This window comes from Bos grunniens, chromosome 3 (assembly GCF_055505025.1).
Source record: "Bos grunniens cultivar Pamir isolate PY7600 chromosome 3, Bosgru_T2T1.0, whole genome shotgun sequence".
NCBI lineage: Eukaryota > Metazoa > Chordata > Mammalia > Artiodactyla > Bovidae > Bos > Bos grunniens.
This window is the reverse complement of record NC_141167.1, coordinates 99,632,161-99,654,784: the sequence shown is the minus strand read 5'-3', so window position 1 is coordinate 99,654,784 and position 22,624 is coordinate 99,632,161. Positions and strand designations below refer to the sequence as shown.

The 22,624-nt window shown below is 46.8% G+C and overlaps 1 protein-coding gene across 3 annotated transcripts in view; it reads left to right on the top strand.

Annotated features, from left to right (window-relative positions):
• GJA5 (gap junction protein alpha 5) overlaps positions 1-22,084 on the top strand; it is a 114,730-nt gene extending 92,646 nt beyond the window's left edge. The window contains exons 2-3 of one of the 3 annotated variants that reach the window (XM_086392239.1): positions 2,223-2,571; positions 18,975-22,084. In XM_086392239.1, coding sequence (XP_086248365.1) covers positions 19,007-20,086 — 1,080 coding nt within the window. In that variant the 5' untranslated portion in view covers positions 2,223-2,571; positions 18,975-19,006 and the 3' untranslated portion in view covers positions 20,087-22,084. Of the gene's footprint in view, positions 1-2,222; positions 2,572-4,560; positions 4,657-15,778 lie in introns of those variants that run through there. The other 2 variants (XM_086392237.1, XM_086392238.1) reach the window with 2 other exon arrangements.
• Positions 22,085-22,624: the final 540 nt, after the last annotated feature.

Sequence of the window (22,624 nt, the reverse complement as noted above, 5' to 3'; positions counted from 1 at the left end):
TTTAATTTAGAGAGGAGATGGGGTGGGGTGGTGGCGGGGAGGAGGGTAGAAAAGACTTCTATGGGAGGAATAAATAGGTTTCCTTAGAAAAGACAAACAGGTATTTAGGAGAACAAATGGGAGACAAGAAAGTTGTGATAATGTTTGTTTATGCAAGTAGAGTGATCGTTCTGTCTTCTCCATGGCCATGAAATTTCCCTGGAGAGGGGATTTATAGTAGTCTCATTTCCCAGAAGCTGCTGCTTCTAGTCAGATAAGGGAAACTCCGAGAAGCCTTCTTTCTGCCTGCTGCTGCTGCTAAGTCACTTCAGTCGTGTCCGACTCTGTGCGACCCCATAGACAGCAGCCCACCAGGCTCCCCAGTCCCTGGGATTCTCCAGGCAAGAACACTGGAGTGGGTTGCCATTTCCTTCTCCAAGGCATGAAAGTGAAAAGGGAAAGTGAAGTCGCTCAGTCTTGTCCGACTCTTAGTGACCCCATGGACCGCAGCCTACCTGACTCCTCCATCCATGGGATTCTCCAGGCAAGAGTACTGGAATGGGGTGCCACTGCCTTCTCCGTCTTTCTGCCTAGTGAATCTCAAATGTCTTCAACTTACTCTTCATACCAACTCTGATGTTCCAAATGGGTCCCCACATGGCAAAAGAGGACCCACGGCTGCTGAATGGAGTCAAGATCTGGACCCAAGCACTCTAACCACAAGTTTATTTGCTCTGAGTCCTGTGTTTTCTACCTTGAATATTAAGCTATCTGAACATGAGATTAACCTTTGGGGATGGGGGGCCGGGGGGTGGGAGAGAAAGAAAATTAAAACAGAAAACAGGGAAGAGTCTTAGTCTTCTAAATGCCTCTGCTGCTGCTAAGTCGCTTCAGTCGTGTCCGACTCTGTGCAACCCCATAGACAGCAGCCCACCAGGCTCCCCCGTCCCTGGGATTCTCCAAGCAAGAACACTGGAGTGGGTTGCCATTTCCTTCTCCAATACATGAAAGTGAAAAGTGAAAGTGAGGTCATTCAATCATGTCTGACTCCTAGCAACCCCATGGACTGCAGCCTACCAGGCTCCTCCACCCATGGGATTTTCTAGGCATGAGTACTGGAGTGGGTTGCCATTGCCCTCTCCATCTAAATGCCTCTAATCTTGCATAATAACTTGACTCCAGGAGAACACTAATTTGGGAGGAGATATAACACTTTTGCTCATGAGTTTGCTTTTTATTATTATTGGCTGGATTATTAAGACAGGCCTGGGGTGTTATAGCTATTTCACATGCAAGGAAATGACTCTCCTTTGAGTGATGTGTCTGCAGGCACTTGCATTAATGGCATATTTGACGGAAAGTTTCTTGACCTTGTATTTTAAGATGCTTGCCAATAGATCACCTAGATACCATGGACTTGACTGAAAACATCTTTCAGAATAAAGGAGAAGCAAGCCCTTTTTAGTCCTTGTGAGGTGGGTAGGTGTGGATAGACCAAGAATGCATAATTTATTATAAGAGAGAGGTGTGCTCCGGATATGCACTGCACACTCTAGACACTGCTGATGATTCAACCAAAATAAAATTCCCAGCCTTCTTGCTTTCAAGGACTTCCATTCAGATCTAGAGGACAAAGCCCATTCTAACGTTTCCCAGAAGAAGGTCCCAATCTTTGTGGATGCAATGCGTGGACCTGGGACTCACAGAAGCCCAGTGATGCTGCATCCAGCTGTTGTCTTCATGCCCTGGCTTCAGTGGGAGAGCATCAGGCTTGGCTGATCCTGGATTCCTCCTCCTCCTCTTCTCATTTCCGTGGAGGCTGCAGGTACAAGCCCACCACAGAGTTCTTAATTTTGGAATCAGAAAAAAAAAAAAAATCACCTGCCTTAAGCCCAAGAAAAAGCTTGGTTGTGACTCAGGCCTTTTCTTGGGGACTAAAACTTGAGATGTGTTGAGAGTAGATTCATAGACCAGAGTACCAGGGGCAAGGAAGTCTGTGTTTCTTTTGCTTTCTGCTTCTTGGAACAGGATGTTCTTGCTCATTTTAACCACTGGAAAGTATGTCTTTAAGGGGACAGCTTACGACTATGGTGTCTGAATCTCCACTGGCAGAAAAGTGTGTGACCTCAGCCCACAAACCAGGGCTCCAGTGACCCATTAACACCCTCCAATAAGGCAAGAGGGACTCATCACTCTTGAAAGGAGATGCTGACAGAACTTATTTGCATGTGTTACCCTTATAGGCTCTAAGGAGAGTGGCTGTTTAAACATCTGGACCTCAGCGTCTTGGGAAGGAAACTGATGGAGTCAGAGACACATTGAGTAGAGGAGACATTGAAAGGTCTATTCATTTGCCCTCTTGCCCATCAGGAGAAGCAAAAAAGAAGCAATTTTCAAAATGCCACCTTAAAAGACTCATAGAGAAGATGATTGGTCTCTTCCTGGAAACCTCAGATGGTGCTGGACCCGCTGGACTCACAGTCATAGTCAAAGACAACCTCTCCTGCAAGGGCTGGAGCCCATCCTTCTTGTGGCATCTGCAGGTCTGTTTGCTTCCAGCTGGAGGGCCCTGTGCCCTGCTTCTCTGACCAGGTAAACAGGCTTCATGAGAATTTCCTCTACAGCCATGGGGAGAAAGTGCCTGGCCTTTAGCATCAGGCAGACATTTCCTCCACCTATTAACTGAATAATCTTGGGCAAGTCACTAAACTTCTCTGAGTCTGAATTTTCTTTTCTATAAAATGGAAATAATAACAGAGCATCTACCCTGCAGTGTTGTGAGGTGAGAATGCCTGGTACTTATAAGGCCTTCAGTAAATATGCCTTTCCCTGCCCCCTTCACCATTATCAGACATCACTCTAGTGAACATGTTGTCCAAATGGTGTTTTCCCCACCCAATTTAACACTTCATTATATCATTATGCATTGACGATAAATACATATAGATACTGCCTTTATACTAACTGCTTTATCTGAATAGCTCTTTTCTGCAACTAGAATATCAGCCTCTTGTGGACAAGGAACAATCTTTTCTCCCACTTAGCATAGGCTGGCCCTATTGTTATTCAGTTGCTAAGTCCTGTCCGATTCTTTGCGACCCCATGGACTACAGCGCCCCAGGTTTCCCTGTCTTTCACTATCTCCTGGAGTTTGCTCAGATTCATGTCCATTGAGTCAGTGATGTCATCCAACCATCTCATTCTCTGTTACCCCCTTTTCCTCCTGCCTTCAATCTTACCCAGCATCAGGGTCTTCTCTAATGAGTCAGCTCTTTGTATCAAGTGGCCAAAATATTGGAGCTTCAGCTTCAGCGTCAGTCCTTCCAATGAATATTCAGGATTGATTTCCTTTAGGATTGACTGGTTTGATCTCCTTGCAGTCCAAGGGACTCTCTCAAGAGTCTTCTCCAACACCACCAGTTCAAAAGCATCTATTCTTTGGCACTCAGGTTTCTTTATAGTCCAACTCTCACCTCCATATATGACTACTGGAAAAACCATAGCTTTGATTAGATGGACCTTTGTCTGAAAAGTGATGTCTCTGCCTTTTAATACACTGTCTGGGTTTGTTATATCTTTCCTTCCAAGAAGCAAGCATCTTTTAATTTCATGGCTGCAGTCACCATCTGCAGTGATTTTGGAGCCCAAGAAAATAAAGTCTGTTACTGTTTCCATTGTTTCGCCATCTATCTGCCATGAAGTGATGGGACTGTATGCCATGATCTTAGATTTTTGAATGTTGAGTTTTAAGCCAGTTTTTTTCACTCTCCTCTTTCAACCTCATCGAGAGGCTCTTTAGTTCCTCTTCACTTTCTGCCTTTAGAGAGGTATCATCTGCCTATCTGAGGCTGTTGATATTTTCCCCCAAAATTTTGATTCTAGCTTGTAATATTATGTCTATATCCATATCTATATCCATATCTATCTCACCCCATCCCAGTGCCTGACACATAAAAGTATTCTCTTTGCATTAGAGAAGGAGAGAGTGGTCCTGGGCAGTGGAGATGCCCTCTCCCTGCCCTTTGGAGCTTTCAGGTGACCCCTGGTGTCTATTCTGGGTGCTGGTGTTTGTGATATGTGAGAGCATGTTTTCTGTGTTCAGCTCACTGATGTGGGCATAGTAGACATCCCCGAAAAACCTGCTCTGTGAATGCGCAGTCCATTTTTCTGACAACAGGAAAAGGATGGGGAAGAGGGATCTCTGGGGTAGTACCGGTTTTCCCATTGATGCCCCAGGAAAGCAGCTCAGCAGCGGGTGGGCAGGCAAAGACTAGCACCATTGCACAACCAGCCTGAAGGAGAGAGGGCTAGCTCGAGGACTGTGGCAACAATGACAGGGGGAGGGCCGGGGGGAGGGGGAGGGCTCAGTCTCCTTCTGGGGAGAACGCCTTGTGGAAAGGCTGCAAGCAGGTCAAGGGGAGAAAACTTTTTAAACAAGCAAAGATCCTAGGAGCACAAAAGGGAGAGGGGAGGGAGAGATCCCGAGGGGGAAGTGGGAGGAGAGAGAAAGAGTAGGAAGAAGTGGGCGGAGGGAGGGTGACAGATAGCGATTAAAAAGAGGGTGGGAGAGGAGCGACTGACAGGCTGGAGAGCGAGGAAGAGTGGGCAGCGGAGGACAGGCGGCCAGAGAACCAAGAAGCCTACGGGAATTCCAGACAGAAGGAGGAGGAGAAGAAGGTAAGAGTAAACTTGGATTTTAAGAGCTAAAACTACCAATTGATGGGAAAGAGCCAGAGAGAAAGTCTTGAATTACAGGCTGATCACAACAAAGCTCTTTCTCTGCACCTGTGGGTTTCTCTCCTACCTCTCTCACCACCAGCCCCTGTGATGGTCAGCTCTGGGTATATTAAAAAGGATGGCTTAGGAAGCAGTAGATAAATCACGTACTCGATTTAGAAGGAGCTGTAGAAACGCAAGTGGAGGGCCTCTGCCATCTGTCTACCTCTCACAGAGTCTCCATGCTCCAGGGGCATCTTCTAAGCAGGACACCAGGCCATTTCCAGGAACTTTTGTGAAGACTGGAATTGGCCCTTTAAAAACTCAAACGATCTCTATTTTACGATGCTTCCTCTAGGCTTGGAATCTTTTGAAATGTTTCCACAGCATCTAGAAGAGTGTTTTGATTTTTTTTCCCCCCTAAGGCATGTTGGATGGTTTAAAAATATTCCCTGCCTGGTTTCTTGTGGAGTATCATGTCCCTGCTGTACATTGTGAGCAATCTGGCCCCTCGTGCTGGAGGAAAGAAGCTGGTGAGACCCAGAGAGAAAGCCCCAGAGAAGCACCCATGGGCGGTCTCCTTTCCTCCTGGGCACAGGGCAGGAAGGTTTCTGTTGGCCCCTTCATCTCCCTTTCAAGCATGTGGTAAAGGAACTGGGGCTCGGGGGGCCAAGAGACCTGGTTTCTACTGCACTGAGGGGCTTGTGATCTTGGACCAGACAATTCCCCTTCTGGGCCTCACTTTCCTCAGCTATAAGATGGAAGGTTTGAAGTAACAGGACCCCTCTCATTACTGTCAGCAGTAACATTGTCCAAGGCTGAGATTCCTAAGCTCAAATGCACCTCAGAAACACCACAGAAGGGAAGCCCGACAAAGGATTTGACATCCTTACTGCACCTTGGCTCAGTTTTTCCTTCATTCCTTCTCTCAATATCCCATCATAATGGAGGACTTCCTGGTTCTGACTCCTCAGCATCTCACCGAGCTGTTTTCTGAACACAGCTCTGGCACACAGAGTCTGACTGGCCTGAGACAAGAAAGGACACCAGGCAGGGAGTCAGGCGACCTGGGAGAGATCCAGTGACATTGGACAGAGAAGAGACCAAGGCCACCTCCATCTGCCTGGGGTGGTAGGCTCATGGCTAGGGACATAAGCTGGTATTTAGAAGCATCCCAGCCTGACTTTTACATCATCAGGCCAAGTGGCCTCTATCTCTTCCACCCACTGACCTGAGAGTCATAGCCCAGCCCAGCCCCTGACTTGCCGCTCACCAGGGACAGCTCTGAACCTGCCACCCTCCAGCCAGCGTCCCTAGGGCACCATTGCTGTTCAGAGCCTGCTCCCCCTGCTATCTCTCCAAGCCTTTTCCTCCCTTGCTGGCGGCCAAGGAGCAGCCCCAGAGACCACTGGCATACAGTAAACCATACCAGGACATGAGTTTCCTGGCTTCCAAACTGGCATCCTGGGGCGTCCCCTCCCCAGACACATGACGTTCACAGAGCCATGGCAGTAACACAACCGTGTTCCCTGCTTGGCCACTGCCTGGAATTCCAGAGATGTTCTTGCTGCGTTGTTGAAACCGGTTATTGTTCTTGTCTATTACCTGCCTCACTCCTGTCCCTGACTCCAGATACTGCCCTGAAGTCCTAGGCCTTTAGAATTGGAAGTGGTCTCTTAGGTTTCCTTTGGCAAGTGAGGAAAACAAGGCTCAGAAAAGGGAAATGATTGTTGGAAACAACAGAGAGAGCCAGGGCCAGTGTAGTTGGGAGAACACCATACTCAGCTCACTCACACTACGGGCTCTTCTGCCTCCCATCCTTGGCTGTGTTTTCTGAGTTTCCATTTCCCCCCAAACCTCCCTGCTTCTTGCATGTAAGTATCTGTACAATCCTGTTGCCTGGCAGTGGCACCACTGTCCACCTGCTCCTCTTCATCTCCGCCAGCTGGTTGGGGGCACCCGCAGTGGAGGCTTCTGGGCTCTCACAGCCAGCAGAGCTACCACAGGGCAGCCTGGCCTCATGAGTCCTGGCTGATCTCGCCTCTGGGACCAGCTGGTCAAAACAGAGCAGGGAGCCTGTCGGTGTGGATCAATCAGACAGGAACTAGAAGACTCACAGTCCTCAGGGTTAGGGAGACCCAAGGCCCAGGCTTTGTCATCTGTCCCAGGAAAGATCTCACCCACCTTGGAGTCCAGCAGTTCTCTGTGTCTGGGCTCCAGGACTGAATTGACTGAAGGGGAGAGATGCCCACTTTTTCAGGAAAGCTTCAGGGCTCATAGGAAATAAGCTGACTTCCCTTTCAATAGCCAGAAGTTTCTGGTTCCTGGCAAGGGACAGCTTGATGCCACTGTGTGAATCAATTGTTTCTGACATATTAGCAAACAATGGGCAAGAAAAATTCAGCCTTTAGTAATCAACTCACCTTCATAAGGAAAGGGAGTCAGGAGGCCTCAGAATCAGAGGTACTGAAATAACACAGAAAGATCTTAGATTTTCTCTAATTCAGGGGCAGGGCAAAAGGAATCACATTTGGATTAGAATTTCAACTGTGTAAACCTTGGGGAAATGATTTAATGTCTTTGAGCCTCAGTTTCTTTATCTGTCAAAGTGAATACATACTTTCCTTGTAAAGTTTTATGTAGAGTAAATAAAACGATGTATTTTAAATGGCTACCATGCAGTAACTGCTCAGTGAATGACAGAACAACAGAGGAGAATACAGGTCACCTGGTGCTCAGTCCAAGTCTCTTGAATTGAGTCTCGTTTTAAGCAAAGGTCTTTCCATAGTGAAGGCTCACCATGACTTGAAATTCTGAAGGTACTGCCTGGTTTTTATGACCACAGATTTTTTTTTTTTTTTTCTGGGTCTACTTTTGCTGACCTCTAAGTTGGGAATTAGAAAATCTGGATTTGCCTCTTGACTTTCCACTAATTTGCCAGATGATCACAACTGGGCAAGTCACAAATTCCCCTGATGTTCTAACAGACCTGGAAGGGCCTAAACAATCATCCAGCTCAACCTCTTTGTTTTACCTATGAGTGAACTGAGGCTCAGGGAGAGGGAAGATCTTGTCTGGAGTCACAACCAAATAGCTGGAACCAGAAAAACCTGTCTTCTGAGGCTCTTGTCCACAGAGGACTTCTAGAAGCTGAATCCAACCTCGCATCTCCGTGATTCAGAACTTTAGGAAGTGCAGGTGTAGTTAGGGGTCAGGATGCCTCTTCCCCTCAGATCACAGAGTACACAACCTCCTATTTCTCTTTCATGGAAAACTGAGTCACCTTCAAAGCTATCCTTGTGGATGTGCCTTCGGATTGGTGATTAGATTCCTAAGTGCTGCAGCTCCTCAGAAAGAAGGAATTACATGAAGCACACATTGTAATATCGACTCATGAGTCCATCTCCAGACCCAAAATCTTGAGTTAAAGGAAAGTTGGGAGGCAGGCTGGACCAATGATGAGTATAAATGGAGCATGATTGGAGTGGATCTCTACACGTCTCTTCCTCTCCTCCTACCACTCTTCTTTAAACCGAATGACATAACTGATGTAGAGTTAAATTAATATCCTTCCCATTGCCCATGTTTTCCTCACCTCTGACAGTCACCCTCCCCCAAGTGGTAGCACATGGGGGCGGTCCTTGCTGAGGCCCTCTAGCTGGCCTGCTCATGTCAAATGCTGAGTCAAGGTGGCTCGCTGGGTCATATTTGAGAGGAGTTTTTACTGGAAATGGCAGAAAACAAGGAACTACATCACTGAGTGGCTACTATGTGCCTATTATGGTTCTAGATGTTTCCACTTATTCACACACTGTTTAATCCCCATGAGGAAACATGCCCTCTTTACAAATGAGGAAGAAATTGAGAGGTTATGTGACTTGCCAGAGGTCACACTACTAGACAGTGATGGAGGCAGGCTCGAATCCCACTCTTCCGAGGAAGCATGAGTCCTACCACCTAACTATTTCTGTTCCCATTGCTCTTGTTGCAATCTGACATCAATGGAACTCCAGCGCCTGCTGTTTGGCCAGCTGAGAACCCAGCGGTAGACAGTGTCTCAGCCAAGGGCATTTACTGGCTAAAAAAGGAAATAACTTTCTATATGTGATTTCTGGCCAAACGGTGGCAGATGCTGAGGAGTCTGGGAATCCTGACCACTGTGGGCTGAGGGCTCCATGTGATCATCAATTCTAGGAACAGCATATGCAAGGGATGGCCAGCCAATGAACCAGAGGCTAAAAGGAAAAACCCTGGGCCTCTTATGGGAAAGTGGGGAAAGCCCTGCTTGTGGAGTTAAGACACTGGAGCTCCAGTCATGGCTTTGTCACCAGCTGTCAGTCCTGTCAGTCCTAAGGCCTCTTTGCTTTTCTTTCCCTTTTAGAGGCACAGAGAGAAAGGCAGGCTTTGAAGTCAGGTAGACCAAGTTCAAGTCTCCTACACAGCATTTGCTACTTGTGTGACTCTGTACAAGTTCTTTAAACTCTGAGTCTCAGTTTTCTCAGCTCTAAAATGGGATAATACTGCTTTCCTAGCAGGGCTAATGTAAGAGTTAGAAAGTGGACTTGTAAAATGCTTCACACGTGGAAAACACTCAGATAGTGGTTTCTGTTATTACTACCACTTAACTTCCCTGGACCCTGGTCTTCATCTTGGGTTGAGACATAAGGGGTTGATTTTGATTGATCCCTAGATTCCTAGATTCCTTTTAGCTCTACTGTACTATGAATTGATGACAAGATGTTGGAAATAATAAAGCATTTCATAAATGTATTTTTCATTAATAGCCACATAAGTATCAATCAACCCCTTCTGGGATAATAAAGATCTCCCAATATTTCCTTGTAATTCAATATCTCCATTTGCCATTCCCTCCCATCCATTCCTTGTAAATACGTCTTCTAACATTTTAAGAAGATTACTTATCCTAGCATAATGCTCTTTCTCTACTTTGCCTGCTCCCTTCTACCTCCTTGGCTTTGAAACAACTGTCAGCCAGCAGGATCTCTGAATGGCCCACTCTGTCCTTGCCAGAATCAAATAATTAAATTTAAAGAGGAGTTAATTATCTGCCCTTGGCCGGAGTAAAAGGAAAACTAAAGTGATACTTAATCTCGTCCATCTGTCTCCTTCTCCCTCTCTCTCATCTCTAACTCCTCCTCCCCTCTCTAGAGATTAAGATTCAGGGGTGCAGGCCCCCTGGACTTCTCATTCTGAGAAAGTTGCCCACACTGCCCAACTCAGTGCTGCTGCTACTGCTGCCAAGTCGCTTCAGTTGTGTCCGACTCTGTGCGACCCCATGGATGGCAGCCCACCAGGCTCCCCCGTCCCTGGGATTCTCCAGGCAAGAACACTGGAGTGGGTTGCCATTTCCTTCTCCAATGCATGAAAGTGAAAAGTGAAAGTGAAGTCGCTCAGTCATGTCTGACTCTTAGCGACCCCATGGACGGCAGCCCACCGGATTCCTCCATCTATGGGGTTTTCCAGGCAAGAGTACTGGAGTGGGTTGCCATTGCCTTCTCCACCCAACTCAATAGCCATAGGTATATCATAAATCTAGCTAGTTGCTTTCCCTGAGGCTGAAGTAGCTACCACAAACCTAAATAAAAAAGAATGAAAGTTCTAAATGTAAGAATTACCCTCAACTATGTACAAATAGTCTCCCTAGTCTCATAGTTATTTCACAAACATCCCTGTGGCAGTTATCTTATGTTAAAGAGGCCACTCTTCGACCAGTAAGGATTTTCAAAGAAAGGAACTTCAGGTGATTTAGAATCTAGCACGATTCTTAAGGCAGGAGCACTGCTGTCAGAAAAGACAAGAGCTGGCTTTGATGCCAATTTCATCGCTTACCAGCAAGTCACCCTCAAGTGATCTTGCTCAAGTCTACCCCCACTGAGGCCTGTAAGAAGGGAACAGGGTCAGTCCCTACTTTCTCTGGTTGCTGTGAGAATCAAATGAGAAAATATATATCAAGAAACTTGCAGAGTATCTAGCACATAGAAGGGTCTCAAAGAGTGTTAGATTCTCTTTTTATTCTCACCTTTTTGTGTAACTCTGGGTAAACTAGCAAATGAAACTGAGAATCTGCGAGGATAATAAAGATTAATGAGGTGGCTGAGGATCAAGAGCACTCTCTCCCGTAATTCTCCCTACAAGTCTATTTTAAGGAGAAACTATTGGGGGTGAAGGAAAATTAGAAAAATGTACAATCATAAGTAAGCTTCACAAGAGCTCTGAGATGATGGTTACAGCTGACACTTCACTTTATAAAGCCACCTTTGATATCTGGCATAGCACTGAGGCTCATGGACACTTTCTGAACTGAGCTGCACTGACATGAGACTGCATCTAAGGCATCCTGTAAGTGACACCCTTTGGGTCTTTTTACAACAGAATTCTCTTCATTGGGAAGCAAATCAACCCTGCCCTTGCCGCATTCCACTGCATGGTGAGCGAAATTATAACATGGGCCCAGGGGATTGTTATTATTACTATGAATAACAATCTTTATTGAGAACCAGAGGTCTGGTAGATACTATCCAGAACATGTGTCATTGTCCAGAATTAGACACAGACTCTGCAGAGTGATCTTAAAATCTAATTTTGACAAACTTGGATGAGTTTCCCAGTAATCTGTGGGGAGGGGGCAGAGAAGGAATAGTCCGTGGTGACCAAGTCTCTTGCTGTAGACACACTCAGTCCTGTTCAGTTAAGTGGAGGGCTCCCTCATGCGCAGAAGGAAGGCTCATGGCTCTTCTTTCCCTGGTATCCCGGTCACCATAGTAACTGTGCAGGTGACCCTAGGTTGGCTTCCCAGGGAGCTGCCTCTACTGGCATTAGGTGTTTTAAGTGACCTGAATGCTGTCATTCATCCACCGTTGTTTCTAAAAAGTACACAAATCTGCCTATCAACTTCAGGGCACAATATTAAGCTCTAAGGGAAAAGAGAGAATAGAGAGATTTCAGGGGGAGGATCCAATGATGAATCATTATGGGGTTTATCTTCAAGGACAACTCAACTCAGGGTTGAGTTGGAGAGATGATACAGAGTCAGCAGAGCAAATAATTCTCATTACGTGTGCGAAACTCAAGGTTTTACAATTAAACCCAAGCCCCAGCCCCTGAGGTGGGGACACAAATTTGTTGTTAAGTAAAATACTATAGTGGAGAAGGCAATGGCACCCCACTCCAGTACTCTTGCCTGGAAAATCCCAGGGATGGAGGAGCCTGGTAGGCTGCCGTCCACAGGGTCGCTAAGAGTCGGACACAACTGAGCGACTTCACTTTCCCTTTTCACTTTCATGCATTGGAGAAGGAAATGGCAACCCACTCCAGTGTTCTTGCCTGGAGAATCCCAGGGGCGGGGGAGCCTGGTGGGCTGCCGTCTGTGGGGTCGCACAGAGTCGGACACGACTGAAGCGACTTAGCAGCAGCAGCAGCAGCAGCAGTATACCATAGACTTCCCTGGTGGTACTGTCAATAAGAATCTGCCTGCCAATGCAGGGGATTTGAGTTCGATACCTGGTCTGGAAGGATTCCACATGCTGCAGAGCAACTGAGCCCGTGCGCCACAACCATTGAACCCACGCTCTAGAGCCTGTGCTCCACAACAAGAAAAGCCACCGCAGTAAGAAGCCCTCGCACCCCAGCTAGACAATAGCCCCCATTCTCCACAACTAGAGAAAGCCCATATGCAGCAACAAAGACCCAAAACAACCAAAAAGAAATTAATTAATGAATTAAAAAATAACATATTGTAAGGACTGATATGTTTGTTCCAGAGGACAGAACTAGAATCAACAAAAGAAAGAGAATTTTCAAGGCCTCCTCACAGTAGCTTCTTACTCACTTGCAACACACCTTCTGAGCAGGAGAGACGAAGGTGCAGTTTCTGCTATGTGCTGGGTGGCACTTGTCACCTGCAGCTTGCCTAGTTCGTGCTGCAGTCATGACTAAAGGACTGCAGTGAGCAGGATGACTACCAACGGAAGGGTCTCACGTCCCCCACTCCATTTGGGGGCTGTGTCAGAGGTAATGCAACTTTATTACTAGATCAAACATTCTTCCCCCAATCATTAAGAAAACATTTATTATGCACCGAATAAGAAAACCTAATGCAATAAAAATACTAAGTATTCACTTTGAGAAGTCTACTACCCATCTCATAGGGGAAGCTGTTAAATCCTTGAGGGCAGGAATCATGTCTAATCTGGGTTTTTGCTTGTTTGGCTAGCTGGGCTGTGCAGCATGTGGAATTTTAGTTCTCTAACCAGGGAGCAAACCTGTGCCCCTTACGATGGGAGCGTGGAGTTGTAACCACCAGACCACCAGGGAAGTCCCCTGATCTGTTTATTAATTCAACAGATATTGACTGCCTAGTCTTTGCCAGGCCTGGTACCTCTGAGGTATTATTTCAGTGCCGAGAATAATAGCAGACACATAGTGCAAGTTAGCTGAAAGACAAGAAGTTTTTGGAGAACAAGGATAAGGCAGCATATAGGCCAGTGTGGGAGTATATCCCGACTGCTAGATGGTAATTTAGCATCTTCAGAGTTCAGGCGATACCAAAGAGGGCTGAGGTCAATTTGAGACAATGTCTCCATTTCCACTCAGAATGGTGGGGCAGAGAAAGAGGTGCTGACTATGAGTTTAGGTTAATTTGGGCTGCTCTAAATTGGTTTTCTTTAAAAACATTGGCTGTGTAGGGCAGCCTAGGTGCCAACATAAGGAGGAGTGCTGGATTGGGAACTAGACACTGAATTTTATTCCTAATCATGTAATACATGAAGTAAAGGAGTAAAATGATGCTCACTTTGCACAGAAACCTTCCTTTGGCCCTTTCCGTCTTATCCAAGCACCACATTACTATTACCAAACAAGTTCCCTAATTACTTCTCCAAAAGTTTTGCTTTGTCCCACGATGTGACACATTGAAAGAGGACATGGAAATTCTTGGAATAAAGAATGTTTGGGGTTGGGATGTTCTTGTCCAGGTTCTAGGGACTATCTCTTTTTGCCTTGGGGGCTTCAGAACTCATATCAGTTGCAAAGGGCTGTAGACTTCAACTATCCAGGGCTCTACGAAGGGCCCAGGCCCCACCTGAGCCGGAGTCAACCTCCCGTCTTATGTTTCCATCCCTGCTGTTGCTTAGTCTCTAAGTCATGTCCAACTCTTTGTGACTGTGGACTGTAGCCCACCAGGCTCCTCTGTCCACATGATTTCCCAAGCAAGAATACTGCTGTGGGTTGCCATTTCCTTCTCCAAGGGATCTTCCTGATCCAGGGATCAAACCCAAGTCTCCTGCTGTGGCAGGAGGATTCTTCACCACTGAGCCCCAGGCCCCTGTATTTCCCTAATGTTAACACACATTGTGCTTTATTGCAATTATGCGTTTATTCTCTCTCCTTAATGAAGGAAAATAAAGGCAGTTCAGCTCAGTAAAGGCAGGGACGCTTGTCTTTTTAGTTGCTGTATCTTCAGTGTTGTCCTCACTGAATGATGCCTGGTAACTGGTAAGCATTCAATAAATGTATTAAATGAATGACGGAAAGGGAAGGACATCATAGGCTAAGAGAACATGAGAAGCCAAGATAAAGAGGTGATTTTCCCATTTAGATCACCACAGAGCATTAAGTAGAGTTCTCTATGCCATACAGTAGATTGTCATTAGTTATCGATTTTATTTATAGTACCAATAGTGCATATGTGTCAGTCCCAATCTCCCAATTCACCCCACCCACGCTTTCCCCCCTCTTGATGTCTTTATGTTTGTTCTCTACATCTGTGTCTCTATTTCTGCTTTGCAAATAGATTTGTCTGTACCGTTTTCCTAGATTCAACATATATGCATTAATATATGGCATTTGTTTTTCTCTTTCTGACTTTACTCTGTATGATAGCAGAGTCTAACACAACATTGTAGAGCAACTATACTCCAATAAAAATTAAAAATAAAACAATACAGCTATATAGGAAAAAAGATAAAGAGATGAGAAATTGTGGGTCATGAATATGTGTGTGGGGAGTTGTGTAGCTTAAGTATTGAGTATGTGAGGGGAACAGCAGAAATAGATAGGATGGGGAGGGCTTCCCAGGTAGCGAAGTAGGTAAAGAATCCGCCTGCCAATGCAAGAGATGCAAGAGACACAAGAGACTCAGGTTCAACCCCTCAGTCGGAAAGATACCCTGGAGTAGGAAATGGCAACCCCCTCCAATATTCTTGCCTGGGAAATCCCATGGACAGAGGAACCTGGTGGGTTACAGTCCGTGGGGTCGCAAAGAGTTGGACACGACTGAGCATACACACACTGTGGAGGGTCTCAAGAGCAAGTTAAATAGTTTGAACTTTATAAACAGCAGGAAGCTAGTGAAGATCACAGACAAAGCAGTGGCGTATACTACCATTTGTATTTGATAGGTTTATTCATGGCATGGGCAGCTTCCTTTGCCCTCCTAACACACTTCCTGCCAAGAAATAGATAATAATCTACAAAGTATATTGTGTGCTATTCACCCAGAAAACTCAATGAGTATCTCATCTACAAGTTTCTTTGGCTGAGGTTGTAAGGGGCCCAAAGACACCCAGAGGATTCAGGAAATTGACTTTAGCCAGGGAACTTTCCTATTATAAGCTGAGCAGCTTGTACATAACAGCAATGTGAAGTTTCTCTGACCTTGTCTGAGTCATCCAAGAAGTTACAGATGAGAGGTGTTTCACCCTATATGCTGCCACCAGGGCTCCCGGTCTGCCTCAGTCCACACCTCCTCAGTTAGTTAGTTTCTGTTGTTCTCTCCCAATGAGGCTTCCCCAGAGGCTCAGGGGTAAAGAACCCACCTGCCAGTGCAGGAGACGTGGGTTTGATCCCTGGGTCACGAAGATCCCCTGGAGAAGGAAATGGCAACCCATTTCCTTATTCTTGCCTGGGAAATCCAGTGGACAGAGGAGCCTGACAGGCTACAGTCCATGGGGTTGCAAAAGAGTCGGACACGACTTAGTGACTAAACAACAACAGCAAAGATTGTCTTTCTGATATTCTATCAAGACTGCTTTCCTTTCTGGTACCTGTGCTTTACCTCTTCCAGGTGGGACCCCTTGGACCACAAGTGAGGGAGTCAGCAGGCAAGCCTCCTGGCAGACCAGACCAAAGCATCACATTCTTTGCCTTGAACTATTTTTATACATCCTTGGGGACTTGCAAGGAATGAATGACAGTGCCAGAAGATCAAGGGAAAAGTCTTCAGGGATGGAGGAGAGTTTGAAAAACTTGCCCTGGAAGAATATACATCTGTTCCGTTTCTTTTTCATTAACCTTTCTCTTTCTCTCTGGCTTTCTGCCCTTCTCCCCTGTTTCTCTCTTCTGCTTGATAATTCACATCTCTCCACCTTCCACTTTCTTTTATTTTTGTCTTTCCCCACCACTTTCCTTGCTAGAAATGGCTGCCTTTTATTTGGTTCTTATATTCTGAGTGCTGTGTGAAGTGCTTTTTATGTATCCCCTCATAATACTTGATGAGCTAAATAACAGTATATCCATTTTGCATGGGAGGAAATTGAGACATAGATCCAGTAACTTCTCCAAGCTCAGCAGATACTCACAAGGATTTGAACTCCACTTAACTAACCCCCAAACGGACTTCCCTGAACTGTTACAGTCTCTTTCCCCCCATTTCCACCACTCCCTCGTCTTTTCCCTCTTTTTAATCCTTCTCTTTCCCCTTCTCTCCCTCCCTTCTCTCTGACACTCGCCACATCCTGGCCTCTGCATGTGTGCTGATGACCCCGAAGGTGCTGAACACTGTGCACGCGCCCAGAAGGGATCGTAGACCATTCAAATTCTTATCTAATCAGCTATTTTCCTTTTGGAAAAACGCGCCACAATTTTCCACTTTGGGAGGGGGCCCTTAATCATGTGAGGAAAAGGGCAGATGTCTGGTCACAAACCAGAGGAGAGGTCTCAAGACTTGGAAGGGTCTTTGATATGAAGGCGAACACAGATAAGGTCCTTTCTGCTTACTCACGGACCCTTTCATTCCCAGGGACTCTGTGTACTCTCAGGGTTGGGGAGTGGAGTGCTGGGGGAAGACAGAGCCAAGAGGCTGGTCTCTGTCAAGATATCAACTCAGAAGCCAAAGCCTGGACCATGAAATATGGTCCTGTTCTTCCTTCCTCTTATGCATAAGAATTGGAACTGGGATAGGATAGGGGGCATGCTGGCAACAAAGATGTGAAGGTTAAGGTTCGAACTTGACAACCTCTAAAGTCCCATCAGAGTCTGAGGTTTTAAGATTCCAAGAGGGGAATATTTATCTTCAACTCCCTCCTTTTTTTTTTTTTTTCATTAGGACTGGTTGATTAAAGGCTTAAGCCATACGAACATTTATTGCTCATCAAGTAAAAATTCTGGACATAGAAGAGTCAAGAGTTGATTCAGAAGCCTTGGGGCACTGGTTGCATTTCTGAGATTCACTGGGCAGCTTCAGGCATCTTGACTCACACAACCTGTCCACAGGCAGTCGTGGGGGTGAAGAGGACTTCAAGGGAGGCTCTCTCTGTTTACTGGGGGATGGAAAACATTTTCTAGAGCACTCCCTCCACATTAGACCCTCCCCACCTCACCTCACAGAGCAAAACTAACTGCAATGAAGGCTGAGAAAGTGATAGCTGACCTTCTTATCCTGCTAATGGACACAGGCAAAGAATAGGGGATTGGTTTGCCATGAGTAGGAAACATCAGTGCCTGCCACCCGCTCCTTCATTCATTCAACTAAGATTTACTAAGCCCCCACTCTGGGCTAGGTGATGATGGTACAGAGGAAAAGGCAAGTGTTGTTCTCAAGGAGCTCCTACTGGAAGAACATAGACAGAAAGAGGATCACAAGATGTTAGGAGAGGACTGAGTATCCCCAGGGTCACTGCAGAGCTGAAGATATTCAGCGTGAGGAACCCAGGGAGGGCTGGAGAAGCAATGACTGGGTTCAGTTTTGAAGAGTATATAGGATTCAGCTAGGGGTGAGGAAACATGTAGGAGGTGGTTGGGAGGAAGGCATTCAAGAATCTTTCAGGAACTGGCATGCTGGGGACCAGCAGGAAATGAGGCTGATGAAATATGCCAGGACCTATGAGGGAAGGTTCTAGGTGAGACTTAGAGGTTTGGGGCATTTATTCTGAATGTAAGGTGGGCAGGTCTGGGGGTGGATGCCTTCTGTATGCAGAAGGACAAGCTGAAAGGCACAGCTGGAATGGTTGCACTGCAGTGAGGAGTAGATCAGCACTAGCAGCTGCTCACCAGCTGGGGGAACCTGAGAAACCTCTGAATGTCTTCTTTGTGCTGCTGTGCTTAGTTGCCCAGTCAGGTCCAACTCTTTGCGACCCCATGGACTATAGCCGCCACCCCCCCCACCCCCACCACCCCCAGGATCCTCTGTCCATGGGGATTCTCCAGGCAAGAGTACTGGAGTGGGATACCATTCTCTCCTCCAGGGGACCTTCCTAACTCTGGGATCAAATCCAGGTCTCCCACATTGCCAGCAGATTCTTTACCATCTGAGCCACCTTTGCCACCTCCCAGAAGATCTGACCCATGCTGCAAGGCTCCGATTGCTAGAAAATGCTTCCTGAGGAGCCAAATTTGCTACTCCCACCCTCTTTTTTCTCTACCACCTAGTTCTACCTGTTGAAGTCAGAAAAATATTCTTTACCCAACAGCCATTCAACCATATGGAACATGTGAGCTATGATTTTCAGCATATCACATACCTCATCTCATTTAACCCTCAAATCCTCTGGTGTAGCTATTCCCATTTTACAGACAAGGAAACAGACTCAGTGAGGCAAAAGTCCAGAGTCACACTTGCAGATTCCTGTCCTACACTACTCCAATATTTCACAGGTGAGGTCCTTGAATATCTGCATCAGAATAACTGAGGCTGCTTGCTGCAAATCAAGATTCCCTCGGGGGCCAACCCAGACCTCCCAGAGTAGAATCTCTGGAGGTAAAAGCACAGGATCCACACACATTTTAACACACATCTCAGTTGATTTCTAGATCCATTAAAGTATGGGAATCATACTCTAATCTTGCAATCAGGAGTCCTTTGAGTCTTCTCTTTCATTTTTGCTGGGCATGGGGGAGAAGGAGAGCCTTTCAGGTGAATCTGATTTTTAAGTTGCCTTTCTTAAGGAACGCATTGGTTTGGGTCAGTGGAATCACAGGACATGATCGGACTTCTCAGACATCCGCAGAACCATCCCTCTGTTTTTCTCTCTGCCCCTTGGCAGGAGTCTTGGCCCCTGTCTTCTGCTGAGCCAAGATGGGTGACTGGAGCTTCCTGGGAGAGTTTCTGGAGGAAGTACACAAGCATTCCACGGTGATCGGCAAGGTCTGGCTCACAGTCCTCTTCATATTCCGCATGCTGGTGCTGGGCACGGCTGCCGAGTCATCCTGGGGCGATGAGCAGGCTGATTTCCTCTGTGATACGATGCAACCTGGTTGCGAGAACGTCTGCTATGACCAAGCCTTCCCCATCTCCCACATTCGATACTGGGTGCTGCAGGTCATCTTCGTCTCCACGCCCTCGCTGGTGTACCTGGGCCACGCCGTGCACATGGTGCGCGTGCAGGAGAAGCGGAAGCTGCTCCGGGAGGCGGAGAGGGCCAAAGAGGCTCGGGCCGCTGGCTCCTACGAGTACCCGGTGGCCGAGAAGACAGAGCTGTCCTGCTGGGAAGAAGTGAATGGAAGGATTGCCCTCCAGGGCAGTCTACTCAACACCTACGTCTGCAGCATCCTGATCCGCACCACCATGGAGGTGGCCTTCATTGTGGGCCAGTACCTCCTCTATGGGGTCTTCCTGGACACCCTGCATGTCTGCCGCAGGAGTCCCTGTCCCCACCCCGTCAACTGCTATGTGTCCCGGCCCACGGAAAAGAATGTCTTCATTGTCTTTATGCTGGCGGTGGCCGGACTGTCCCTTTTCCTCAGTCTTGCTGAACTTTACCACCTGGGCTGGAAAAAGATTAGGCAGCGATATGTCAAGTCCCAGCCAGGCGTGGGTGAGTGCCAGCTTCCTGGTCCCTCGGCCGGCAGAGTCCAGAGCTGCACACCACCCCCTGACTTCAATCAGTGCCTGGAGAATGGCCCTGGGGGGAAATTCTTCAGTCCATTCAGTAACAAGATGGCCTCCCAGCAGAACACAGATAACCTGGCCACGGAGCAGGTGCGAAGTCAGGAGCAGATTCCGAGAGAAGGCTTTATTCACATCCGTTATGCCCAGAAGCCCGAGGTACCCAATGAAGGCTCCCCAGGACCCAGCCTCCCCCACGGCTACCAGAGTGACAAGCGCCGTCTCAGCAAGGCCAGTAGCAAGGCCAGGTCAGATGACCTGTCGGTGTGACCTCCAGTGTGGGAGAACCAGATGGGAACAGAGGAACTCAGAGAGGGAAGGCATGTCCTTTCTGACCCCATCTCTTTCATTCTCACCACTGCTATGCTATTTTTGGACTCTGGGTCTCAATGGCATTGCTCATTCTTCCCAGAAGATGTTAGCAGGTCTTTGTGGATGCGGTCAGAGACATAGCTATCTGTCCAGGCTGCTGTCTCTTCCCCATCATCCACCCAGAATCCTCAATGAAGCCTTTCAGATTACTCTGTGAATGGGATGGAAGAAGGGAGGGGATCATAGCAAATCTGGCCTGGGAGGGATAGCCAGAGGGGTAGGATGACTCTACACAACAGCCACACAGCTGATGGATTCTCTAGGTCCTTCTGACTTCCTTGATCTGAACACCCTTCCTCTGGCAAGAAAGAGCCCAAAGTTCCCAATCCAACAATGAGCATGAGTCAGGAAACATGCCTCCGATGTGCTCTTGTGTGTTGTCTCTTGGACCATACCTTGGAATGGTGGTGAGGTTGCCATGGTGGCCCTTGGCTGCCCCTCCCTCTGCCCAGTCTTACTTAAAAAGAAGTCCTTGGAACTCAACCAGCAAGCTCAACTTTACAAGTGCCTTGGTATGCACCTCTGGCAAATGTCTCACCTTGGTGATATTGCAGCCTTTCCTTCTGCCAGGGTGTGCAACCAGCCCCTGGGGCTGGAAAGCTCTCCCGGGGAGTCACTGTACACACAATTCCACTGGAATTCCTGCCACCACCTGGCATCCTGCAGCTCTTTTACAGTTCAAGCTGATGATAGACACCATCCCTTCCATTCCCCCTTTGGCAGTCCCTCGAGTGCTCCCCTAAACACCTTATTGACCAGAATGCCCAAGAAGCCATTGTCCTCTCTTGAATCCTGACCAGTTCACCAGCCATGGAGGCCAGTGGAATTTCCCTAGGTCTTATGAAAACAAAGAGGACATTGTGCTTCTCAGATTCCCCTTGGGAAAAAGAATAATTCTGTTGTGAAGATAGAAATAAAAAAGGAGAGAAAATACTGGAAAACTCTTTTTCCCTCCTGTTTGCTTCCCTTGCTGACTGCCAACTTCGAGTGCCAAGAGGAGGTGTGATGACAACTATGGAGGCCCCCAGATTTCCCTTTCCCTGGAGTATTTAGCAGGGGCATGAAAGCAGTAAGGGAATCTCCAGTTCTCTTGGCAGGGCCCTGTTTAAGAGCACAGAGATGCCTGTGTCTTCCCAGTGCTCCCAAAGAAACTGCCAAAAGCAGTGGGGATGGCAGAAAAGCTGTGTCTCCCCAGGGACTGGCCAGGTTTCTCTCTTCAGTCCGTCCATAATGGGTGGTTGCCACTTTGGATGAAGATAAATGATGCTCAGAATTGGATGCTGAAACTTACAGGGAGATGATTACTTTTTAAAATGCATGTGTGTTTGTGTGTGTGTATGCTGATAAAGTGGATGAAGGGGAGGGGAGTCCAGAAATAAGGAAAGAATATCTTAGAGACACTTGGGTTTTCCTGCTTTCCTCTAGATGCCCGGCAGAGGGCTGAGACTCACTGTTTTCAGTGTCATCAACCTAAAGATATAGCCCTGAGAGGCCTGGATAGAGGAGGTTGAAGGCTCAGAAGGAGGCTCAGCCTCTGCCCCACCTGCCCATCTCTGGGCCCCTCTGCTGAGACTTGAATGCTATTGGTGGGGAGAGAGAAGGATGTGGGCAGAGGGGTGGAGGAAACTGACTGGGATGCCATTTAGGGAAGAATGATTGGTTATCCCAGATCCCTGGAGGGAACACCTTTTAATCTATTGTCTGGCACTGGCATTAAGACTCTCCAAAACAAAACAAGACTATCTTTCCCACTATCTCTCAAGGGTGTTTGTTTTATGCAATAAGTGTTCTTGGGTTAGAAATTCTATGAAATCAGTCCTTCATGAAGGGGCTTTCAGGAAGGAAAAAGGAAATAATATGTGTAGTTTGTCCAAATAAAGTCTGGCCCTCCATGTATCTCTTCTTTGTGTCCCTTTCATGGTATGACTATAAGATAGAGGTAGCAGACTTGGTAGGGGAGGGGAGCACTTGATCAATATTGCAAAGGGCTTTGGAATCACACATGCTAGGGTGAAAATTGCAGCTGCTGATTTACAACTGGACTCCAGCAAGCTACTTAATCCCTGAAGCTTGGTTTCCTCATCTGTAAACTGAACCTAGTAATATCTACCTCACAGGTTGTTAAATGAGATAGTGTTTGTAAAGAATTCAGCAGGGTGCCTGGGAAATCATAGTCTGTCATTAAATTACAATTATTGCTATTATCTTCATTATTTTTGCCATTATATTGACTACATAGAATTTGAAAACCTGGGATGTTCAGGAATGATTCCAGAACTTGCCATTATGGAGCTCACAGTCTGCTTAAGATGGTTAAACTAAATTACATAAAGGAAACAAAAGAGAATGAAATAGAAATTCATTAATGACCAATTCTAGGACCTATAAGGCTCTAAGAAGTGATCCACATGAAAAAAGCTACATTAGAGGAGGAGA